General features: G+C 45.0%; 1 protein-coding gene across 4 annotated transcripts in view; it reads right to left on the bottom strand.

Moving 5' to 3' along the window:
* The window catches only part of LOC134966447 (carotenoid-cleaving dioxygenase, mitochondrial-like), a 405,306-nt gene that overhangs the window by 282,487 nt on the left and 103,849 nt on the right, over positions 1–18,970 (bottom strand). For all 4 annotated transcript variants that reach the window (XM_063943198.1, XM_063943200.1, XM_063943197.1 and 1 more), the window contains exons 2-3: positions 11,918–12,125; positions 7,730–7,941 (exon numbers count right to left, since the gene is read on the bottom strand). In XM_063943198.1, coding sequence (XP_063799268.1) covers positions 7,730–7,941; positions 11,918–12,125 — 420 coding nt within the window. The remainder of the gene's footprint in view (positions 1–7,729; positions 7,942–11,917; positions 12,126–18,970) is intronic.

Below are 18,970 nucleotides of genomic sequence, written 5' to 3'. Positions count from 1 at the left end.
GAAGGGTCTTGTGTGAAACCTTCTGTACTGCAGAGCCTCGTAAGAGACTACCATCTTCCCCAGAAGGCGAATGCATAGATGCACCGAAATCCGGGTTGGTTTTAGAACATCCCGCACCATCGACTAGATTACCAATGCCTTTTCCAACAGAAGGAATACCTTCTGTGCTTCCGTATCCAGAATCATCCCCAGGAATGGAAGCCTCCTTGTTAGTTCCAGGTAAGATTTTGGCAGGTTCAGAATCCACCCGTGATCTTGGAGTAGTCAGGTTGAGAGGGCAATGCTGTCCAACAACCTCTCCCTGGATGGTGCTTTTATCAGCAGATCATCCAGGTACGGTATTATGTTCACTCCCTGCTTGCAGAGGAGTAAAATAATCTCTGCCATTATCCTGGTGAACACTCTCGGTGCCGTGGAGAGGCCAAATGGCAGGGTCTGGAACTGGCAGTCCTGTAGTGCAAACCTTAGGTAATCCTGATGAGGCGGCCAAATTGGAATATGAAGGTATGCATCCTTGATGTCCAGAGACACCAGAAATTATCCCTCCTCCAGACCTGAGATCATGGCTCTCAGAGACTCCATCTTGAACGTGAACACCCTTAAGTACGGGTTCAGTGACTTGAGGTTTAAAATGGACCTTACCGAACCGTGCGGTTTCGGTACCACAAACAGGTTGGAGTAATAACCTTTGTTCTGTAGTTGAAGTGGAACTGGGACAATGACCTGAGTTTGTACCAGTTTCTGGATTGCAGCCTGCAAAATCAGACCTGCTTCTGTAGAAGCTGGTAAGCCTGATTTGAAGAATCTGTGAGGTGGGAGTTCCTGAAACTCCAGTCTGTATCCATGGGCGATAAGGTCTCTGACCCAGGCATCCTGGCATGATGTTGCCCAAATGTGATTGAAATAACGTAACCGGGCTCCCACCTGCCTGTCTTCCAGCATGATGCTGTAGGCTTTGAGAAAGCAGAACCGGAGGTCTGTTCTTGAGAACCTGCAGTTGCTGTTTTTCTGTGTTTACTTCTATTACCTTTGAAGGCTATAGAAGAACCTTTGGATTTGCCTTTAAATTTTGCAGTCCGAAAGGACTGCAGAGTTGGAGCAGAGTAGGTTTTCCTAGCTGGGGGTGCTGCGGAAGAAAGGTACGTAGAATTACCCGCCGTAGCCTTGGATATCCACGTATCCAGTTAATCTCCAAAGAGGGCCTCACCTGTGAATGGTAAGCTTTCCATGCCTTTTCTGGAATCCGTGTCCGCAGTCCATTGGCGTAGCCACAAGTTCCTGCATGCTGACACTGCCATGGAAGTGGTGCGTGCGTTAAGCAAACCAATTTCCTTTAAGGCGTCCACCATAAAGGTAGCAGAGTCCTGAATACGCCACCTTGTCAGGAATGTGCAGGACATCTGCAGGGCCTGTATTCCTTGTGACAGGATTGCACCCCCACCACTCGCATCCACTTTGCCCTCCTCTGTGCCTGATGTATCATCATCAGTATCAGCCTGCATGAGCTGGGCCAGAGTACGCTTTTGTGGCCAAATGGCAGGGGTCTGAGACACAGGTATGGGAAATGAATCTCTATTCATCAGGTCATCCAGGCTTTTTTCCTACTCATATGTTTCTCCACCCTTTCTTTCCCTTCTGTGTGTGTATATATATATATATATATATATATATATAAACATCCTTCTCGCAGATTTGTAATTTTTTGCATTTAATATTGTGTATATTGCTAAGTATATATTCTCACTATTTATAAGTGTCCACATGATGAGGACAGCAAATACACAGCTGTCTTTCTCCACAATATTAGTATAACATAAGGGGTATATGCAAAATGTGGCTATATGCAACCATCTATACCCAGTGTGTCCACAATATATTTTATCAGGTCCACCCCACTTTTTATATTAACCTATTTATAGATGAGAACGAATGGTCATGTGATCAGCTTTATATATAAAAACCGTTTTCTAGTGTATACTATGAATTGCAATATGATTATCATACATATAATTATATGTGTGAATAGGGATCATCCAATGGTAGTATGTCTGTCATTATTTTGGTCGTTTATTGAGATGAAAAGGTCAAATGTATCACATATGCAAATGAGCATCCATATTGGAAAGGGGTATAAAAACCCCTCATAGGATCAGGAGCACCTTGAAAAAGTTGCGTAAATGCAACGAAACGCGTTGGTGGGATCTGTTGCTGCAAGTCTACTACCTATCCAACTATTTGGAGGATCAAATACCTGGACCAAGCCCCTGACTATTGCACCTTATCAACTGGATTCCTTAAAAAGGGACGACTCACACCGTGGACAATTCAATTACCACTACTGAATAAGGGACTGCCATCTGCGGACGCTGTTCTGCTTAAATGCCTTCTACACTATGGTGGTAACTATACATTTACGGTTGTGACTGACATCGGCCCGTGCGGGATCCTTAAGGGACTTTTATAAATGGAACAGGTTCGCTGAACATTTCATATTTGATCTCCAACATTTACAGGAGTAGCATCTCACTTGTTTTTACAATGAGTTTTTAAATAAGTGCACTATTATGTTTTATTAATAAATTGTATGGTACTAATGACTGTTCTCACTCATTGATGACCATAGGCGCTACATTCTTTGTTTTGTTCATCCATAGACTGTCTTAAGTATTGTGTCTCTTTCTCAGTATGGAATAATTTTGTAGAAATATTAGATATCATCCCCTTAATGGAATCTAACCATGGGGGATTTGCCCCACTAGCCTGAGAATGTATACTATTCTGGGTACACGGTAGAGAGTCACCGGGGGAGGACAGACACTCTGCTGTGCAGGAAACACAGTCCCTGGATATGGTAACATGAAGGGACACACACCACGCTCAGAAGGTGAAAACACAGTTTAACCCACACAGAGCCTGCAGGGAGACACAGAAAAAGGAGCCAGCCACACCGCGCCCTTTTAGCCAAGTAAAAACTCAGCCATGTCGCCACACTAAGTCCCTTAATAGGGCTCATTATTCTACCACACTCCCCCCCTTTCTAAGACCCCCTGGTACCACTGAGGAGATGTGGAGTGTTCGTGGCGGAGCTATGCTTCCCTGTGAGTCCTGACAGTGCAAGCTGCAGAAGGAAAATGGCAATGGTAAGCTCCTGGATCCGCTCATAGTAAAGCCCCACACCCGTAATGGCGCTCGTCTTCCCATTTTTTTATACTGGCCTGAGGTCTTTATGTATATATCAAAGGGTTAGAACCCTTGTTAGGTATGGTGCCAGTGTGGGTATCATTGGTGGCTCAGTGCGCCCCTTACAGCGTGCCCCCCGAGCGCAGCCTGCATGTCAGCGCTGCGCTCCTACCCTTGTGCTGCCATTCCCGCTGGTGACCCGCTAACTGGGATACTGGCGTTCTACTTACCACTCTTCTTTCTTCTGGCTCTGTTAGGGGTGGCAGCGTGCCGTGGTGGGGCTTGCGAATGACTCACTCAGGAGCTCAGTGTCCTGTCAGTGGAGAAACGGGACCATTAACTCTTTAGGAAGTTGGGCCGTTCTCCCCCCTAAGTCCCAAGAAGCAGGCATGCTGGTGCCACCCAGCAATGCCTGTAAAATAACAAACAGAAAATAAACTGTAGAAAACTTTTCAGGAGCTTCCCTAAGCGTGACCGGCTCCTCCGGGCACATTTTCTAAACTGAGTCTGGTAGGAGGGGCATAGAGGGAGGAGCCAGTCCACACTATTGATTTCTTAAAGTGCCCAAGGCTCCTAGTGGACCCGTCTATACCCCATGGTACTAATGTGGACCCCAGTATCCTCTAGGACGTAAGAGAAAAAAGGTACTGTACCTGCTAAAAAGGTACAGTTGGAGGGTATGCCATACGTGCACACATTGGGGGTTATCGAGTGCCTGGAACCAGGGCAGCCATCAGGGGGGGGCTGTGGGGACTGGTGTCCTGGGCCCTTACAGAGAGGGGGGTCCACCCATGGCTTCTACTACCAATACCTGTAGAGCTGCAGAGTGAAGACCTTTTAAAACAAGCCTTCAACCGCGCATCAGCTCTCTGTGAACTGTTTCTGTAGGTCCGCAACACTCCACCTATATGTAATATCACAATACATGACATCACATAGGGGTGGAGAAGTGTGGCATAATCTTATTTTGAGGGGGGGAGGGGCCCTTCTTTTTTGTCAGTCCCGGGCCCCACAATTTCTGCTGGCAGCCCTGCCTGGAACACGCTCCCTTCCCCCTTCCCTTCCCCCGATCCATTGGCACAGCAGGCAGAATTTTTTTTTTAGATGGAGCAGAGCACAGGCATAGTGGGACAGAGCTGCTATTTGGACACTATCCGTATGTCCCTACTGTGGGGCCGCAGTGTCCAGTGGACAGGGGGCAGGTTGGGAGAGCCTGTGATCACCTCTGCTCTTCTCTGCAAAGCAGCCGGTGATCATTGAATAGATGCTGCGTGCATGTGCAGCGAGGTGAGCCGGGGGCTGCCCAGCTGCTTGGGGAGAGCTGGGCATGCCCCCAAAATTATGATAACGGGAGTTATGCAACAAGGCCACGCCCCTTCACCAGAAGTCACACTCCCCTGCGGCACACGAGGTCCCACTTTCATCGATTCAAAAGTTGGGAGGTATTTATGTTTGTGTTTGTATGTATGCATGTTGTGTGAATAAATGTATGTATGTATGTATGTATGTATGTGTTTGTTTGTTTGTAAGTATGTAATGTGTGTGTATATACTGTTAGTGTGTATGTAATCTACTGTATGTATGTGTGTATGTATTCTATGTGTGTATGAATGCATGCATGTTGTGTGTTTGTTTACTATGTGCACTGTATATATGTATGTATGTGTGTATGTATGTATGCACACTGTGTATGTATGCTGTGTGTATGTATTTATGTAGGTATGCTGTGTGTATATATGGTATGTTTGTAAGGTATGTGTGTACGCTGTGCGTGTATTTACAAGTATGTTATGTGTTTGTTTGTGTGTGTGTATGTATGTATGCTATGTGTGTGTTTACAAGTATGCTGTGTGTGTATGTACAGCTGTATATATACATACCAACTAACGACCTGCTGTGATGTGATTTCATTATTGCGATGTCTGAGGATGCACACGGCAGAGATACAATGTAGCGCCTATGCGCTCCATTGTATCCAATGGTGGGAACTTTGCGGTCAGCGGTTGACCGAAAGTAACCTCACCACTGACCGCAAAGTTCCCACCATTGGATACAATGGAGTGCATAGGCGCTACATTGTATCTCTGCCGTGTGCAGCCTCACAGACACTACAGGAGCACACAGCCAATCAGGAGAGTGCCACGACGTGGCGCTCCCTGATTGGCTGAAGGGACCCTCTTTGACAGGAGTCAGGGGGGGTCCTGGCAGTCGGGGAAAGGGGTCCCATGTGTGTAAACATGGGACCCCTTTCAGTGCGTGCTCGGGTTTCTGTTTTTTTGTTTTGCAAAGTACGTGGATTATACAAAGAAGACAAGCAACACTGGATTATGTGAGTATAATTTTTTTCACAGGTACCCCGAGGATTCTACATGGAGAAGAGGACCGAGCCTCGTGTGAACATAGGTAAGTATGTATGTTTGGAGGTGTGCATGCATGTAATAAACTTATACTGTCACGGTGTGTGTGTCCTGTTTTTTGTTGGGTATTTTTTTAGTAGTAGTACTACAGGTACCAGTGGGCCCGGTTTTCCACCGCATGCTGGTACTTGTGGTTCTCCAAGTACCAGCTTGCGGGGGAGGCTTGCTGGGACTTGTAGTACTGCTACTAAAAACAATATTCTGATTTTTTACACTTGGCTATCAGCCCCCCATCCGCCGCCCTTGGATGGGGGGACAGCCTCGGGCTTCACCCCTGGCCCTTGGGTGGCTGGAGGGGGGGGACCCCTTGATTTAAGGGGTTCCCACTCCTCCAGGGTACCCCGGCCAGGGGTGACTAGTTGGGTATGTAATGCCAGGGCCGCCGGGACCACAATAAAAGTGTCCCCCGGCTGTGGCATTATGTACCTGGCTAGTGGAGCCCGGTGCTGGTTTAAGAAATACGGGGGACCCCTACGCTTTTTGTCCCCCGTATTTTTTTAACCAGGACCAGGCGCAGAGCCCGGTGCTGGTTGATTAAATATGGGGGAACCACTGTCATTTTTTTCCCCATATTTTTTCAACCAGGACCGGCTCAAAGAGCCCGAGGCTGGTTATGCTTAGGAGGGGGGACCCCACGCAATTTTTTTCTGAATTTTTAACACTTTAAATACCTTCTTAAGGTACACAATGAAGCCCTGCACGGATCTCACAGATCCGGCCGGGATTCCTTGTGTTTTGTCAGGCAGTGTTTTACTCATCACTCCCGTAAAACACTGCCTGACATTACGAATCACATCGACATCGGAAAATACGAATTTGGAAAAATCGGCAGCTTAGTGAATGATCGTATCAGGATTCAAAAAGTTGCAGTAAAATGCACCCGATACCATTCGAGTTCAAACACCCTTAAAAACATCAAAAACACGACTCTTTGTAAATATACCCCTGGGTTTTTTTTTTACATTTTTACATGGTTTTGGACTTTTTCATACCTTCTCTATCCATGTCGGCATAGAGTTGGTTATAAACCTTGTGGCAAGCACAGCGAGCCACCGAGCCCGAAGAGAGCCCCGCATGGGTATGCCTTTCTACAAATGGGAGTCTCAGATGACAAAACTATCCACACAAACCCCAAAAATGAAAAACAGAAAAATAAGTGTCTACCTTTTTTATGTCGACCGTTTACATGTTGACCTTTTGACCCCGTCTACCTTTTGACACTGTCTACCTTTTGACGGACTAACATGAGGGGCCAAATGTAACAGAATGAGAGTTTCAGAAAGTGAGAGATTTGGTAAGGTTTTACAGTTTTTTTTAAAAGTGGCAATCATTTACACAGCAAGATCAACCTGGTTTTGCAGTGTAAATGATTGCCAATTTAAAAAAAAAAATCTGCAAAACCTCACTTTCTGAAACTCTCACTCTATTACATTTGGCCCATGGTGTCTATCTATCGACTGTCTAACTAAACACTGTCTATCTAGTAAACCACACCCAAAGTAATTGACATCTTACACAGTTTAGTGATTTTTTTTATTATTTATCATTTTTACTTAATAATAAAAATGGCAGTGACCACTGCAATGACCATATTAATGTCAATTGCAAGTCAATTGCAAGTCATTAACCCCTAGAAGTATGTGAGTGTATTTTATTATATTGTGTGTATTTAATTGCACTTTAATTGTTCACGTATAAGCACAGTTAATAAAGAGTGTATGTAACTGAGAACAAAGGTTTGCATTGTCATTTTCATTTCATATGACAGATTACGATATTTGAAACCTCCGGAGGAAACGTTATACCACTTGTCTCGGGACGCAGGTGGTACCTGGGATATTTCAGGTAAAGCGCCATCTGAGTCGTCCTTCAGAGTAGCAGCACTGAACTCCCAGATCACCTTTGTTTCTCATAAGAAGACTGGTATTAGACCCAAGAAAAAAGAGCAGTATGGTGATAGGCAAAGCTCTACATACAGCTGGTACATTGTTTTGCAGAATATTCTGATTTTAAGTTCTATATTTTAGGCATTCTGAGAGATAGCAGTAGCCAGAGAGCAGCAGAAGAGCTAATTTAGGTTTGAGAACAAAGATTGTATTCAGTATTATAAAATATCACTAATAACCACTTACTTGGTAACTCAAATGTAGACACAAAGCGCTGAAACAAGCTCTTACACGGGTCAGGCAAGGCTACAGTTCCAAACTCGGAGACTACAATCCTGTTATGACTTTCATTTGACCTATAGGCGTCACTTTGTAGAAACCTGCTCATGTACATCACAGTTCCATTTTCGATTGTGAATTTGTGCATGAGCGCCATTCCGTCAAACCAATGATTAAATCTGCCAATAAAGACATTTACATTGCAGTCAGCCTCAGTGCAGATGGAGTATGCTCAGCTATTTCTGTTTCTCTGTGATTGCGTAACTCATCAATAATGCTTTCCAGTTAATCCCCTACTCTCCCTTACCCCCATAACCCTCCCTTCCCGCAGTCTAACCCTAACCTTCTCCCCCCTCAACCTGACCCTAAACCTCCCCGGAGGTGCCTAAACCTAACCCCCCCTTCCCGCAGCCTAAACCTAATCGTCCCTTCCCAGCAGCCTAACCCTAACCATTTCCGGGGCTGCAAGCACATAATACATAATTATATAGCTCACCAGTTAAATGTCTGACCATGGCACATGGGGTTACGAGTTTGAGTACCCTGCAGGAAGAGTTGTTTTGTGTGTATCTTGTTTTTGTTTTAATTATATTTGTATGGACTAAGTAGCAAGAGTCAGGAACAGAAAGGGCATGAGTTTATATTAATTGTTACGATGCCACTCTAAAAGAAAAGTCTAGAGCCGTCACTGAGTTGTCACTTAGTGGCTGAGTTGTTCAGAGTCCTGGTTGAGCAGCTCTCCTTCCAGTGCTTTACTCAACAAGAAGGATGTACAACATGATGATGTGGCGCATACTGGGAGTGACTTAGGGCCTAATCGGATAGCCACGGCACAGAAAGAGTGAAAATCCAACGTGTGCAAGTCTGCGTACACCGCGCAAAAATCTCTGCAAACACCGGTCAGCAGCAAATCTGTTCGCAACTCACTCACCATCGAATGTTTTTTCCAGTGTGTGCAGGCTGTGCGTAGCCCAGGAATTACTCCTACAGTGCAATAGAAACAGGCTGATCGGCGCCGGAGCTGACGTCACACACCCTCCCTAAACACGCTTGGGAATGCCTGCGTTTTTCCTGACACTCCCAGGAAACGGACAGTTCCCACCCACAAACCTATGCTTCCTGTCAATCAACCTGCGTACGCCTAGCGATCAAAAAGACGCTAATTTATTTTGCAGTTTGACCTTGCGCATGCACAGTCATTCGATAATCGTCCACCTTGCGAATTCGCACAACAGCTATCAGAATTAGGACCTGAGCCAAGAAACCAAGAGGAGGGTACCAGGAGCTGGACACTGTTGCCAATTTTAAGTACCAATCTGTCGCTACAGTTAGACTATATGATGAGGCATATAAAAGTAAATTACAGCTTTCAGGTGAAGTCACTGATGGTTTATGGTCACCTGATCACTGTTTAAATAATTTGGTATACTTCTCAATGGAGAAGATTGCTGCACTGTGCACTGGTAGCCGTGTTACATAGGGGATTACTCCCAGTGCAGAGCTGCCACACCACTGCAACACCTCCCCTGTACATCAGCACTGACATACTGTATACATCTAACACTGGCTGAAATTTCATCAGCTGCAAGATCTTGATCACCATGGATAGATAAAAAATGAAAAGAGGGGAGAAGGGAGACAGGTTGCATTGTTAAAAATAAAAAAAAAAACAATAAAATAGCAAACGTGTGACATGTTTTGTCAAAGGTGTTTCATATATCTGGTCATAAATGGGTTAAAATGTGAGTGTGGCCTGCAAATGGTGCTCAGAGCCCTTCTATTCATCCATTGCCTATATGTAACATACATTTTAAACTCCTAGAACTTTCCAATTGATAAGTGGATGTTCATATGTATGTTGGTGTGTATGTTCATATAGGGGCTGATGCAGGGTTGAGTGTATCTTGTGTGTTTCTGCACTGACCATGCTCCGGTACAGTCATACACAGGTGCAAGTTATACAGTCATATACATTTCAGTCTCAACACCACATGTATCTGACAGGACATAATGGGACGTTCTCAGTGGGTAATGATCAGTGTGTACGGAACTGTGCATATACATTTAGAGCCTAATTCAGCATGGAGCGCTAGTCTGAAAAATTGTAGTTGTCTGCGAGTAGAAAAGTGCCGCCCTGACAGGTAGAAAAAACGCCCTAAGTACCATGGGTCTAATTCATATTTGTACATAAAACCGATGGTTTGTTTATAAATATGATGTTTTGGGGTCTGTGCAGGTGCAGAACGAGTTTTACTATGTTGCTTGCAGCCCTGTCAGCTGCAGCATGTCAGCATTTGGGGGACAGAACCCAGCACCATTCTTCAAAATGGTGGTGTGTCATCCCCGTTTTGAAGGCGTGACGGGTCCAGGGTCTGTGTAGTTGGACGCAGACTTCCTGGTTCCTGGTGTCTGGATCCTACGGCCAGCCTGAGTGAGCCTCAGCTTACCTGCTGCATTAGAATTTGAATGACTTGTAATTGTACAGCTGCTTCTTTGCAGCTGTGCAATTCCTACCAGACCTGAATCAGGCCCCATGTACGCAATGCGGGACCAATTATAACCAACTTGCTCACAACTTTAGATGAGTCCCATAGTATGTTTATTATTTATATAGAGTATATGAGAAAATACTCTGCATATCCCTATCATTTCAACTTGCTGCAGAATGGCATAATTAGCAAACACAGGGCCTAATCCAGACCTGATCGCTGCAATGGCAGCGATTGCAGCCTGAAGCCCTATGTGGTGTGCGCACGTGCAGCGGTCACACTGTGCGTGCTCACACAGTAAGATGCAAAAGCATCTCACTGGTGCAATTGCCTCTACCTGATTGACAGGCAGAGGTGCGGGAGGGGACATGCCAGCGGCATGTGAATGCCATTGGGGGGGGCGCAGTCCGGACAATGCAGGCGTGTCCAGATCGTTGCTGGGACAGGCCGTGGTGGCTGCATGACGTCACATGCAGCCATTGCAACCCAAAACATGGCGAGTAGGGAGCTACTCACCGGGTGCGAAAGCATCGCCGCCATGCAATGCTTTTGTCAGAGTCGTCACTAGGTGTGTGCCTGCAGTGCTTTGACCACAGTGCATATGCTCTGTGGGCTCACCATCAGGCCGCTCACCACAGCCGCCACTGTCATGTATGTAGTGGTGACCTCGGCTCCTTCTACACACCACTACATACAAAGCAGCGCAGCAGCAGCGCAGCTTCCCCCTGTATGCTCCGCCCCCTCCCGGCTTACCCTGTTTCCGCCTGCAATGTCTACTGGGAGAGACGTGTGATGTCTCTCTCCCAGTCTAGCCTGCTCCCACAGTACCCTGCCGCTGCATTTGGGCGGGGAAGTTGGGAAGTGGGCAGTCCAGTCCCCAGTGGCAGGGTATGCTCAGCACAGGCACCTGCATCACAACGTGGCTATACATTCAGTCTGTCACACACCCTGCAATACTGTAAGTGCATTGACCGATTGCAGGGAGGATGGGGGGGGAGTTGAGCTGTCAAGAAGGGTTAGGTTATTGTGAAAAAAGGGGGACTCTGCCTGCCTAATGTGTAGAAAAGGGGGACTCTGCCTGCTGTAATGAGTAAAAAGGGGTACTCTGCCTGCTGTAATGTGTAAAAAGGGGGACTCTGCTGCTGTAATGTGTAAAAAAGGGGGACTCTGCCTGCCATTATGTGTAAAAAGGAGGACTCTGCCTGCCGGTATGTGTAAAAAGGGGTACTCTGTTGCCGTAATGTGTAAAAAGGGGACTCTGCCAGCCGCAATGTGTAAACGGAAGCTCTGTGGCCACGCCCCTTCCCCATGAAGCCACGCCCCTATATCTATTTTTGGGGGAGTGTGCCGATGTTGTTTGTTGCACACAGTGCTAAGATGTCTACGCTAAAATGTCTAGTTACGGCACTGGCTTTCGCACCTCTGCGGGGGGGGGGGGGAGGGAGGGCTTGACATGCGGGGCGGACTAGCCCTGTACTGGGCGTCCCCCCGCACGCCTCTGATTCTGTTCATAGATGTGAGTTTTTTCGCACATATACGATCTGCTCTGAATCACCCCCATAGCTGCGTACATTCCCTTAAACAGGTAATTTATTGGTTGATTGAGATACTGGAACATTTCATTTCAGACTGTAAGGGGATAACATAGAATATAATCTGATCTCACTTGTCATTTCCAAACTCAAATTTGCCAGGACCGATGCGGAGCAGGCTGCCCTTTATCCATTCAGGGACTGTCCCAGTTATCCGAGTCGGGATAGGCTGCAGAACCTCTTCCACAGTCTGAAATAGGGGAGCGATGTATTCTTTACCTCCTTCTTCTGTGCTAGACATGCTCTGTTGTCTTTTCTCTTGGCTAAAAAAATATTTCAGACCTGAGGACAACAGAAAGTAAAATTATGACCTCGTTGAAAAATAAAAAAACAAGTTGAATCTTGGTACAATAAATGATAAGGGTTTAGGGCCACACGCAGGGCTGATGTTCATGGAGTTCCTGGACTTTTTGTTACAGTGCATGTATGTAAATCCCTGAAAACTCATACAGCACATGCATTCCATGGTGTGTACATGGTACTGATTAAGACACATGCGGCCAAATGTAATACTGTTTGAGTTTGCAAAATGTGCACATTTGGCGCTAAACTCGCACATTTTGTAAATTAGACCAATGTAATAGGATGCAAACCTAGGGGCGGCACTTGCTGGGGGGCGGCACCACACCTGGCTTATACGGGCCAAATTATTATTTTTTTCCCCATCATTACAACTATATATATATATATATATATATATATATATATATATATATATATATTTTAGCAAATAATGGGGGTAAGACAATGGGCAGCAAATTTTGGTCCAGGAGTTGGTAGTAAGGTGTGGTTGGGTCTGCTTTGATGGTCTCAAGGAATCCGGACTGACACCTGAAATGAAGGGGGCAATGACGTGATGATGAAGGGTGGGGGTGGGGGTGGGGGGGGGAGGGGCGGCAGCCAATTATGTGCCTAGGGGCCTGACCCCTAAATTCACCCCTGCCAATACAGGTGTGTCCACATACATCTAGCCTCCTGGTACGTTGGACAGCACTTCTAATCATGCCATGCTGTGACACTGTAGTACTGAGCGTCTTTTTTTGTGACTTTTTCTCTTAAAATGTGTCTTATTTGTAAAACCACGCGAATAGGATGATCAGTGCAGCTGCCAGGACAAGGAAACTGACTGCTGGGCCACCAGAGAAGTCAGATTGACATTCTGTCATGGCAACATAGCACCCATGTAGACATGTATGCTAGGCATATCAACATTGCGACCATGATATCATATCCACGTCAACTTGATACATGTTGACTTGATGGTTATTGATGTAACATACCACACCCATTGCTACCAATGATACATCGCCCATATGGTTTAAATGTTTCTAGTCCTCTTGGGGTACAATTTAAAAAGAGAGTTAGAAAGGAATTGAAGAGACATGAATATAATTATTTAATATAAATATCTCACATTAAAGTAGAGGATAAGGTTAGTAGAAATGTCATGTTTATATGAATTTGGCCGTGCTGTTTTCTGAGAGAAATCTTTGATGTAAGGGTCCCTGGGGGATACGGTCCTTAGGTTGATCTCACTTAGGTCGACAGTTATTAGGCCGACCATTATTGGTTGACATACATTAGGCTGTCACCTGTAAAAAGTCGACATGGCAAAGGTTGACACATGAAAAGGTCAACATGATTTTTTTTTACATATATTCATTTTTTTAACTTTTGCACACTTTAAGATACACGTGGACTACGATTGGGAATAGTAACCTGTGCTACGCGCAGTGATAGCAGAGCGAGGCACCTTGCCCAAAGCATGGCGAGTGAAGCGAGCCATGCGAGGGGACACGGTGCACTAATTGGGATTCCTGGTCACTTTACAAAGAAAACACCAGAGAACAAACAAACACCTTTTTCCACATCGACCTGCCGACCATGTTGTCATTTTCCAGGCGACGACCTAGTGAGTGTTGACCTAAATAGGGTCGACCCAGGAAACCCATTACATCCCTGGATGTGTCCTGACAAGAACTTATTGCCTGTAGGGTTGTTCTGTGATAAACTATTTATGAAACACATGACTTTAGACAGTAATTGGATAATGGTTTTATGCTCATATTTGTTCCATGTGATAGATGTTTTGTTATTAGGGAATGTCCCGAAGTTGATGCACAGAAGGGTAGTTGCTCAATCAATGTCCAGAAGTTGTTAAGCAGAAATTGCATAAAGATGTCGCTTTAGGTCACATGTCACTTTGGTAATACCATCTGCCGCTAATGTGATGTTATCTTTTAGGTGTTTAATATATAAATTACGATTATCGTAATGGTGACTGATGGAGTGAAAAATAATTTGGCGGCTGTCATATTCACTTAGTCTAACATAAACCTGTCTGGTCTAATAGTCCTTTGCTGTCAGAGGTGTGCTGAACTTATTCAACTAGTTTCTTTTGCAGACAAAAGGCATTCATTAAACATACTACACTTTAAAGTACATATACTGTACACATATTTTGCCAACATTTTTAACTAATCCCTTTAATTATATTTTTGGTGACACTGTTTCTGTAACATGTATCACAAAAGTAATTACGGAGCTTATGAAAAGTATTCACCTTCTGGGGCAATGTCTAAACGTCATTTCCCTTTTTCATAGGATTAGAATATATTTATGTCTCAACATGTTCAAGAATTAATTTACAATTTTCTATCCTTCAGCAGTCACCAGCTAGACACCAGACAATGGGCCTAATTCAGACCTGATCGCAGCAGCAAAATTGTTCTCTAATGGGCAAAACCATGGTGGTAATTCAGAGTTGATCGCAGCAGCAAATTTGTTAGCGGTTGGGCAAAACCATGTGCACTGCAGGTGGGGCAGATATAACATGTGCAGAGAGAGTTAGATGTGGGTAGGTTATTTTGTTTCTGTGCAGGGTAAATACTGGCTGCTTTATTTTTACACTGCAATTTAGATTTCAGTTTTAACACACCCAATCCAAATCTAACTCTCTCTGCACATGTTATTTCTGAGATTAAACATTGGTAATAGTTATATTTATCTATAACAGGACAGCCCCATAACTGGGTGACAGCCACTATCAATCCCCCCTGAGCAGATGCCATCATAAAACTACACCCATTGGGGTAGGACGGTGGGACCGCTATCACCGGGGCACTACTGCAGCACTCCGTGTACTAAGAAGGGACTGTACAGCCTGCAGGCTGTGTGGCCAGAATGTCCAAAGCAAATGCCAGGCAGCACTGCAGCAATAAAATCTGCTAGCCAGATGCGGGATCAGCGAGGGTGCCGCTCCTGAGACACTGCACCCTGTGTGCAGCACTGGCCGCACTGCCCCCCCTTATGGCCCTGTAACACAATACCTTTTAGCCTAAACATACACTTCTTTTTATTTAAAGAAACAAGTTTCTTAGCATCTAGCATTTGCAATTTCAAATATCTTTATCATTTACAGCTGTATGCTATAATAATTTGCTAAAGAGTATGCCAAAATTAATTACTAATGATTCTACATTATCTGAAAAACTGTTTTGTTTGGCACAATATACAAGCTCAATATAACTCTATAACATTAATACATGTTATTATAACAATATTTTTTATTAAAGCAGCTTAAATACAGTATATGATATACTTGCCTACTTTTGAAAAAGCATTTCGGGCAGACTGGGAAAGTAACAACTAAAAGCGCAGGCGCGTACTGCTACATCGGAGAGGCGTGTCATAAAGATGACTGACATCCAAATGTAAATGAGCCCCAAAGTCAGTAAGATCTACTTGTTGAAGAAAAGACACTGATATTTTTCAGGATTTGTTTGTGTATTGTGTTTTACAAGAAGTTCCATATACTGTAAGTGGCCACGAGAAACCTTATTTAAAATGCATGTAGCCATAAGGATCATTGTGCCTTATTGGTTATAAGGCACAATGATCCTTATGGCTACATGCATTTTAAATAAGGTTTCTCGTGACCACTTACAGTATATGGAACTTCTTGTAAAACACAACATTCACAAACAAATCCTGAAAATGCAGGGAAATGGCACTGATGTTCCCTTTTGAATGTATATATCTCCGATTTCTCTTTTTCCCCAAGACTGTAACAGCTACATTATGGGGGATAAGGGGCAATCAGGGAGATTGATGGTCTATTCAGGGAGTCAGGGAGATTGCTACTATTTCAGGGAGTCTCCTGCAGAATGCGGGAGGGTAAGCTACTATGGTATATGAAGTTATTAAGTATTATCAACTGCAATCTTCTCAGTTAGTGCCCTCCTGCCCATATATGAAAAACATGTATTCCATATCACAGGGTTACATTGTCTGGTAATCATAAGTGATCACCAGATAATGCATAATTTGAAAAAGGGGACCCCCTCTTGTGTCCCAATACGTGCCCCCCTTAATTACTGAGATCCAGATTGTTTTCTCTTCACATACCGGTATATGGAACAACTGATCTAATAATTCATTTAAATGTTACTTTGACATGTACTTGTACCACCTACCTAAACAATGGAGCAGACCAAGGGCTCCATCCAACTGCTTGTAAATGGTGCAATGTTGCTGGCAATGGCACCAGATCTAGCACCCTTTGCGGGTTGATTTCAGCCTGAATTCACACAAAATTGCTCGGTGCCTTATGGGGAAGCGAGCAAGTTTAGGCAGCTGTAAAGTGCGGTGGCTGCCAGGAAAATTCACACCCGCGAGTTCATTGTATCTAATTGGATTAAGCCCATAGTGGTCTCTTGCAGCAGGATAATGCGCCCTACCGCACTGAAAACATTGTTCAGGAATTGTTTGAGAAACATGACAAAGAGCTCAAGGTATTGATTTAGCCTCCAAACTTCCCAGATCTCAATCCAATCGAGCATTTGTGGGCTGTGCTGGAAAAAGAGGTCCAAGGCACAGAGGGGGTCATTCCGAGTTGTTTGCTCGTTGCCGATTTTCGCTATGCTGCGATTAGTCGCTTACTGCGCATGCGCATGGTACGCAGAGCGCATGCGCTTAGATATTTAACACAAAACTTAGCTGTTTTGCTGTGACTTCTGCGGCGCTTTTCAGTCGCACTGGTGTTCGGTAAATGATTGACAGGAAAGGGACATTTCTGGGCGGCAACTCAGCGTTTTCCCGGCGTTTGCTAAAAAAACGCAGGCGTGTCAGGGAAAAACGCGGGAGTGTCTGCAGAAACGGGGGAGTGGCTGGCCGAATGCCGGGAGTGTTTGTGATGTCAAACCAGGAACGAAACGGGCTGAGCTGATCGCAGTGTAGGAGTAAGTCTGGAGCTACTCAGAAACTGCTAAGAATTATTTATTCGCAATTCTGCTAATCTTTTGTTCGCAATTCTGCTATGCTAAGATACACCCCCAGAGGGCGGCGGCCTAGCGAGTGCAATGCTGCTAAAATCAGCTAGCGAGCTAACAACTCGGAATGAGGGCCTGAGTCCCTAACTTGTAAATGACAGGACTTGAAGATCTGCTGCTAACATCTTGGTGCCAGATACCTCAGGACTCTATGACTTGACAGGTAAGAGCTGTTTTGGCAGCACAAGGGGAACCTACACAATATCAGTCATATGGTTTTAACATATACAATGTTGCCAAGAAAGGGAGGGAGGGTGCGGTTACTCTTTACCAGGCCCAGGCCTGTTGAAGGGCCTGGGTCCCGCTGCTCCCCTTCACTGTTGCAGCAGCTTCTCTACCCAGCTTCTACCCAGTTCTCTACACTGCACACGCGCTGGTCTAAGGAAAGAGATGCAGGGGGAGCGATTGTCCCTGCCTCCATGCCACCTCCGCCATTCTCTACTGCTGGCCCCTGGATCTGACACTGCCGCTCCCTATGCGTCATATCTATACGTTTGTGACCAACGCGGGATGTGTGCACTATATAAGTAAGTGGTAATACAAAGTAAAAAATAAATTATATATATATATATATATATATATATATATATACACACATACTAGTGATGTGCACCGGACATTTTTCGGGTTTTGTTTTTTGGTTTTGGATTCGGTTCCGCGGCCGTGTTTTGGATTCGGGTGTGTTTTGGATTTGGGTGTTTTTTACAAAAAACCCTAAAAAACAGCTTAAATCATAGAATTTGGGGGTCATTTTGATCCCATAGTTTTATTAACCTCAATAACCATAATTTCCACTCATTTCCAGTCTATTCTGAACACCTCACACCTCACAATATTATTTTTAGTCCTAAAATTTGCACCGAGGTCGCTGGATGGCTAAGCTAAGCGACACAAGTGGCCGACACAAACACCTGGCCCATCTAGGAGTGGCACTGCAGTGTCAGGCAGGATGGCACTTCGAAAAAATTGTCCCCAAACAGCACATGATGCAAAGAAAAATTAAAGAAAAAAGAGGTGCAAGATGGAATTGTCCTTGGGCCCTCCCACCCACCCTTATGTTGTATAAACAGGACATGCACACTTTAACAAACCCATCATTTCAGCGACAGGGTCTGCCACACGACTGTGACTGAAATGACTGGTTGGTTTGGGCCCCCACCAAAAAAAGAAGCAATCAATCTCTCCTTGCACAAACTGGCTCTACAGAGGCAAGATGTCCACCTCATCATCATCCTCCGATTCCTCACCCCTTTCACTGTGTACATCCCCCTCCTCACAGAGTATTAATTCGTCCCCACTGGAATCCACCATCTCAGGTCCCTGTGTACTTTGTGGAGGCAATTGCTGCTGTTGAATGTCTCCACGGAGGAATTGATTATAATTCATTTTGATGAACATCATCTTCTCCACATTTTCTGAAAGTAACCTTGTACGCCGATTGCTGACAAGGTGAGCGGCTGCACTAAACACTCTTTCGGAGTACACCCTGGAGGGAGGGCAACTTAGGTAGAATAAAGTTTGTGCAAGGGCCTCCAAATTGCCTCTTTTTCCTGCCAGTATACGTACGGACTGTCTGACATGCCTACTTGGATGCGGTCACTCATATAATCCTCCACCATTCTTTCAATTTTGAGAGAATCATATGAAGTGACAGTAGACGACATGTCAGTAATCGTTGGCAGATCCTTCAGTCCGGACCAGATGTCAGCACTCGCTCCAGACTGCCCTGCATCACCGCCAGCGGGTGGGCTCGGAATTCTTAGCCTTTTCCTCGCACCCCCAGTTGCGGGAGAATGT

Source organism: Pseudophryne corroboree, chromosome 10, assembly GCF_028390025.1.
Source record: "Pseudophryne corroboree isolate aPseCor3 chromosome 10, aPseCor3.hap2, whole genome shotgun sequence".
Lineage (NCBI taxonomy): Eukaryota > Metazoa > Chordata > Amphibia > Anura > Myobatrachidae > Pseudophryne > Pseudophryne corroboree.
This window is presented reverse-complemented; position numbering and strand designations above follow the sequence as displayed.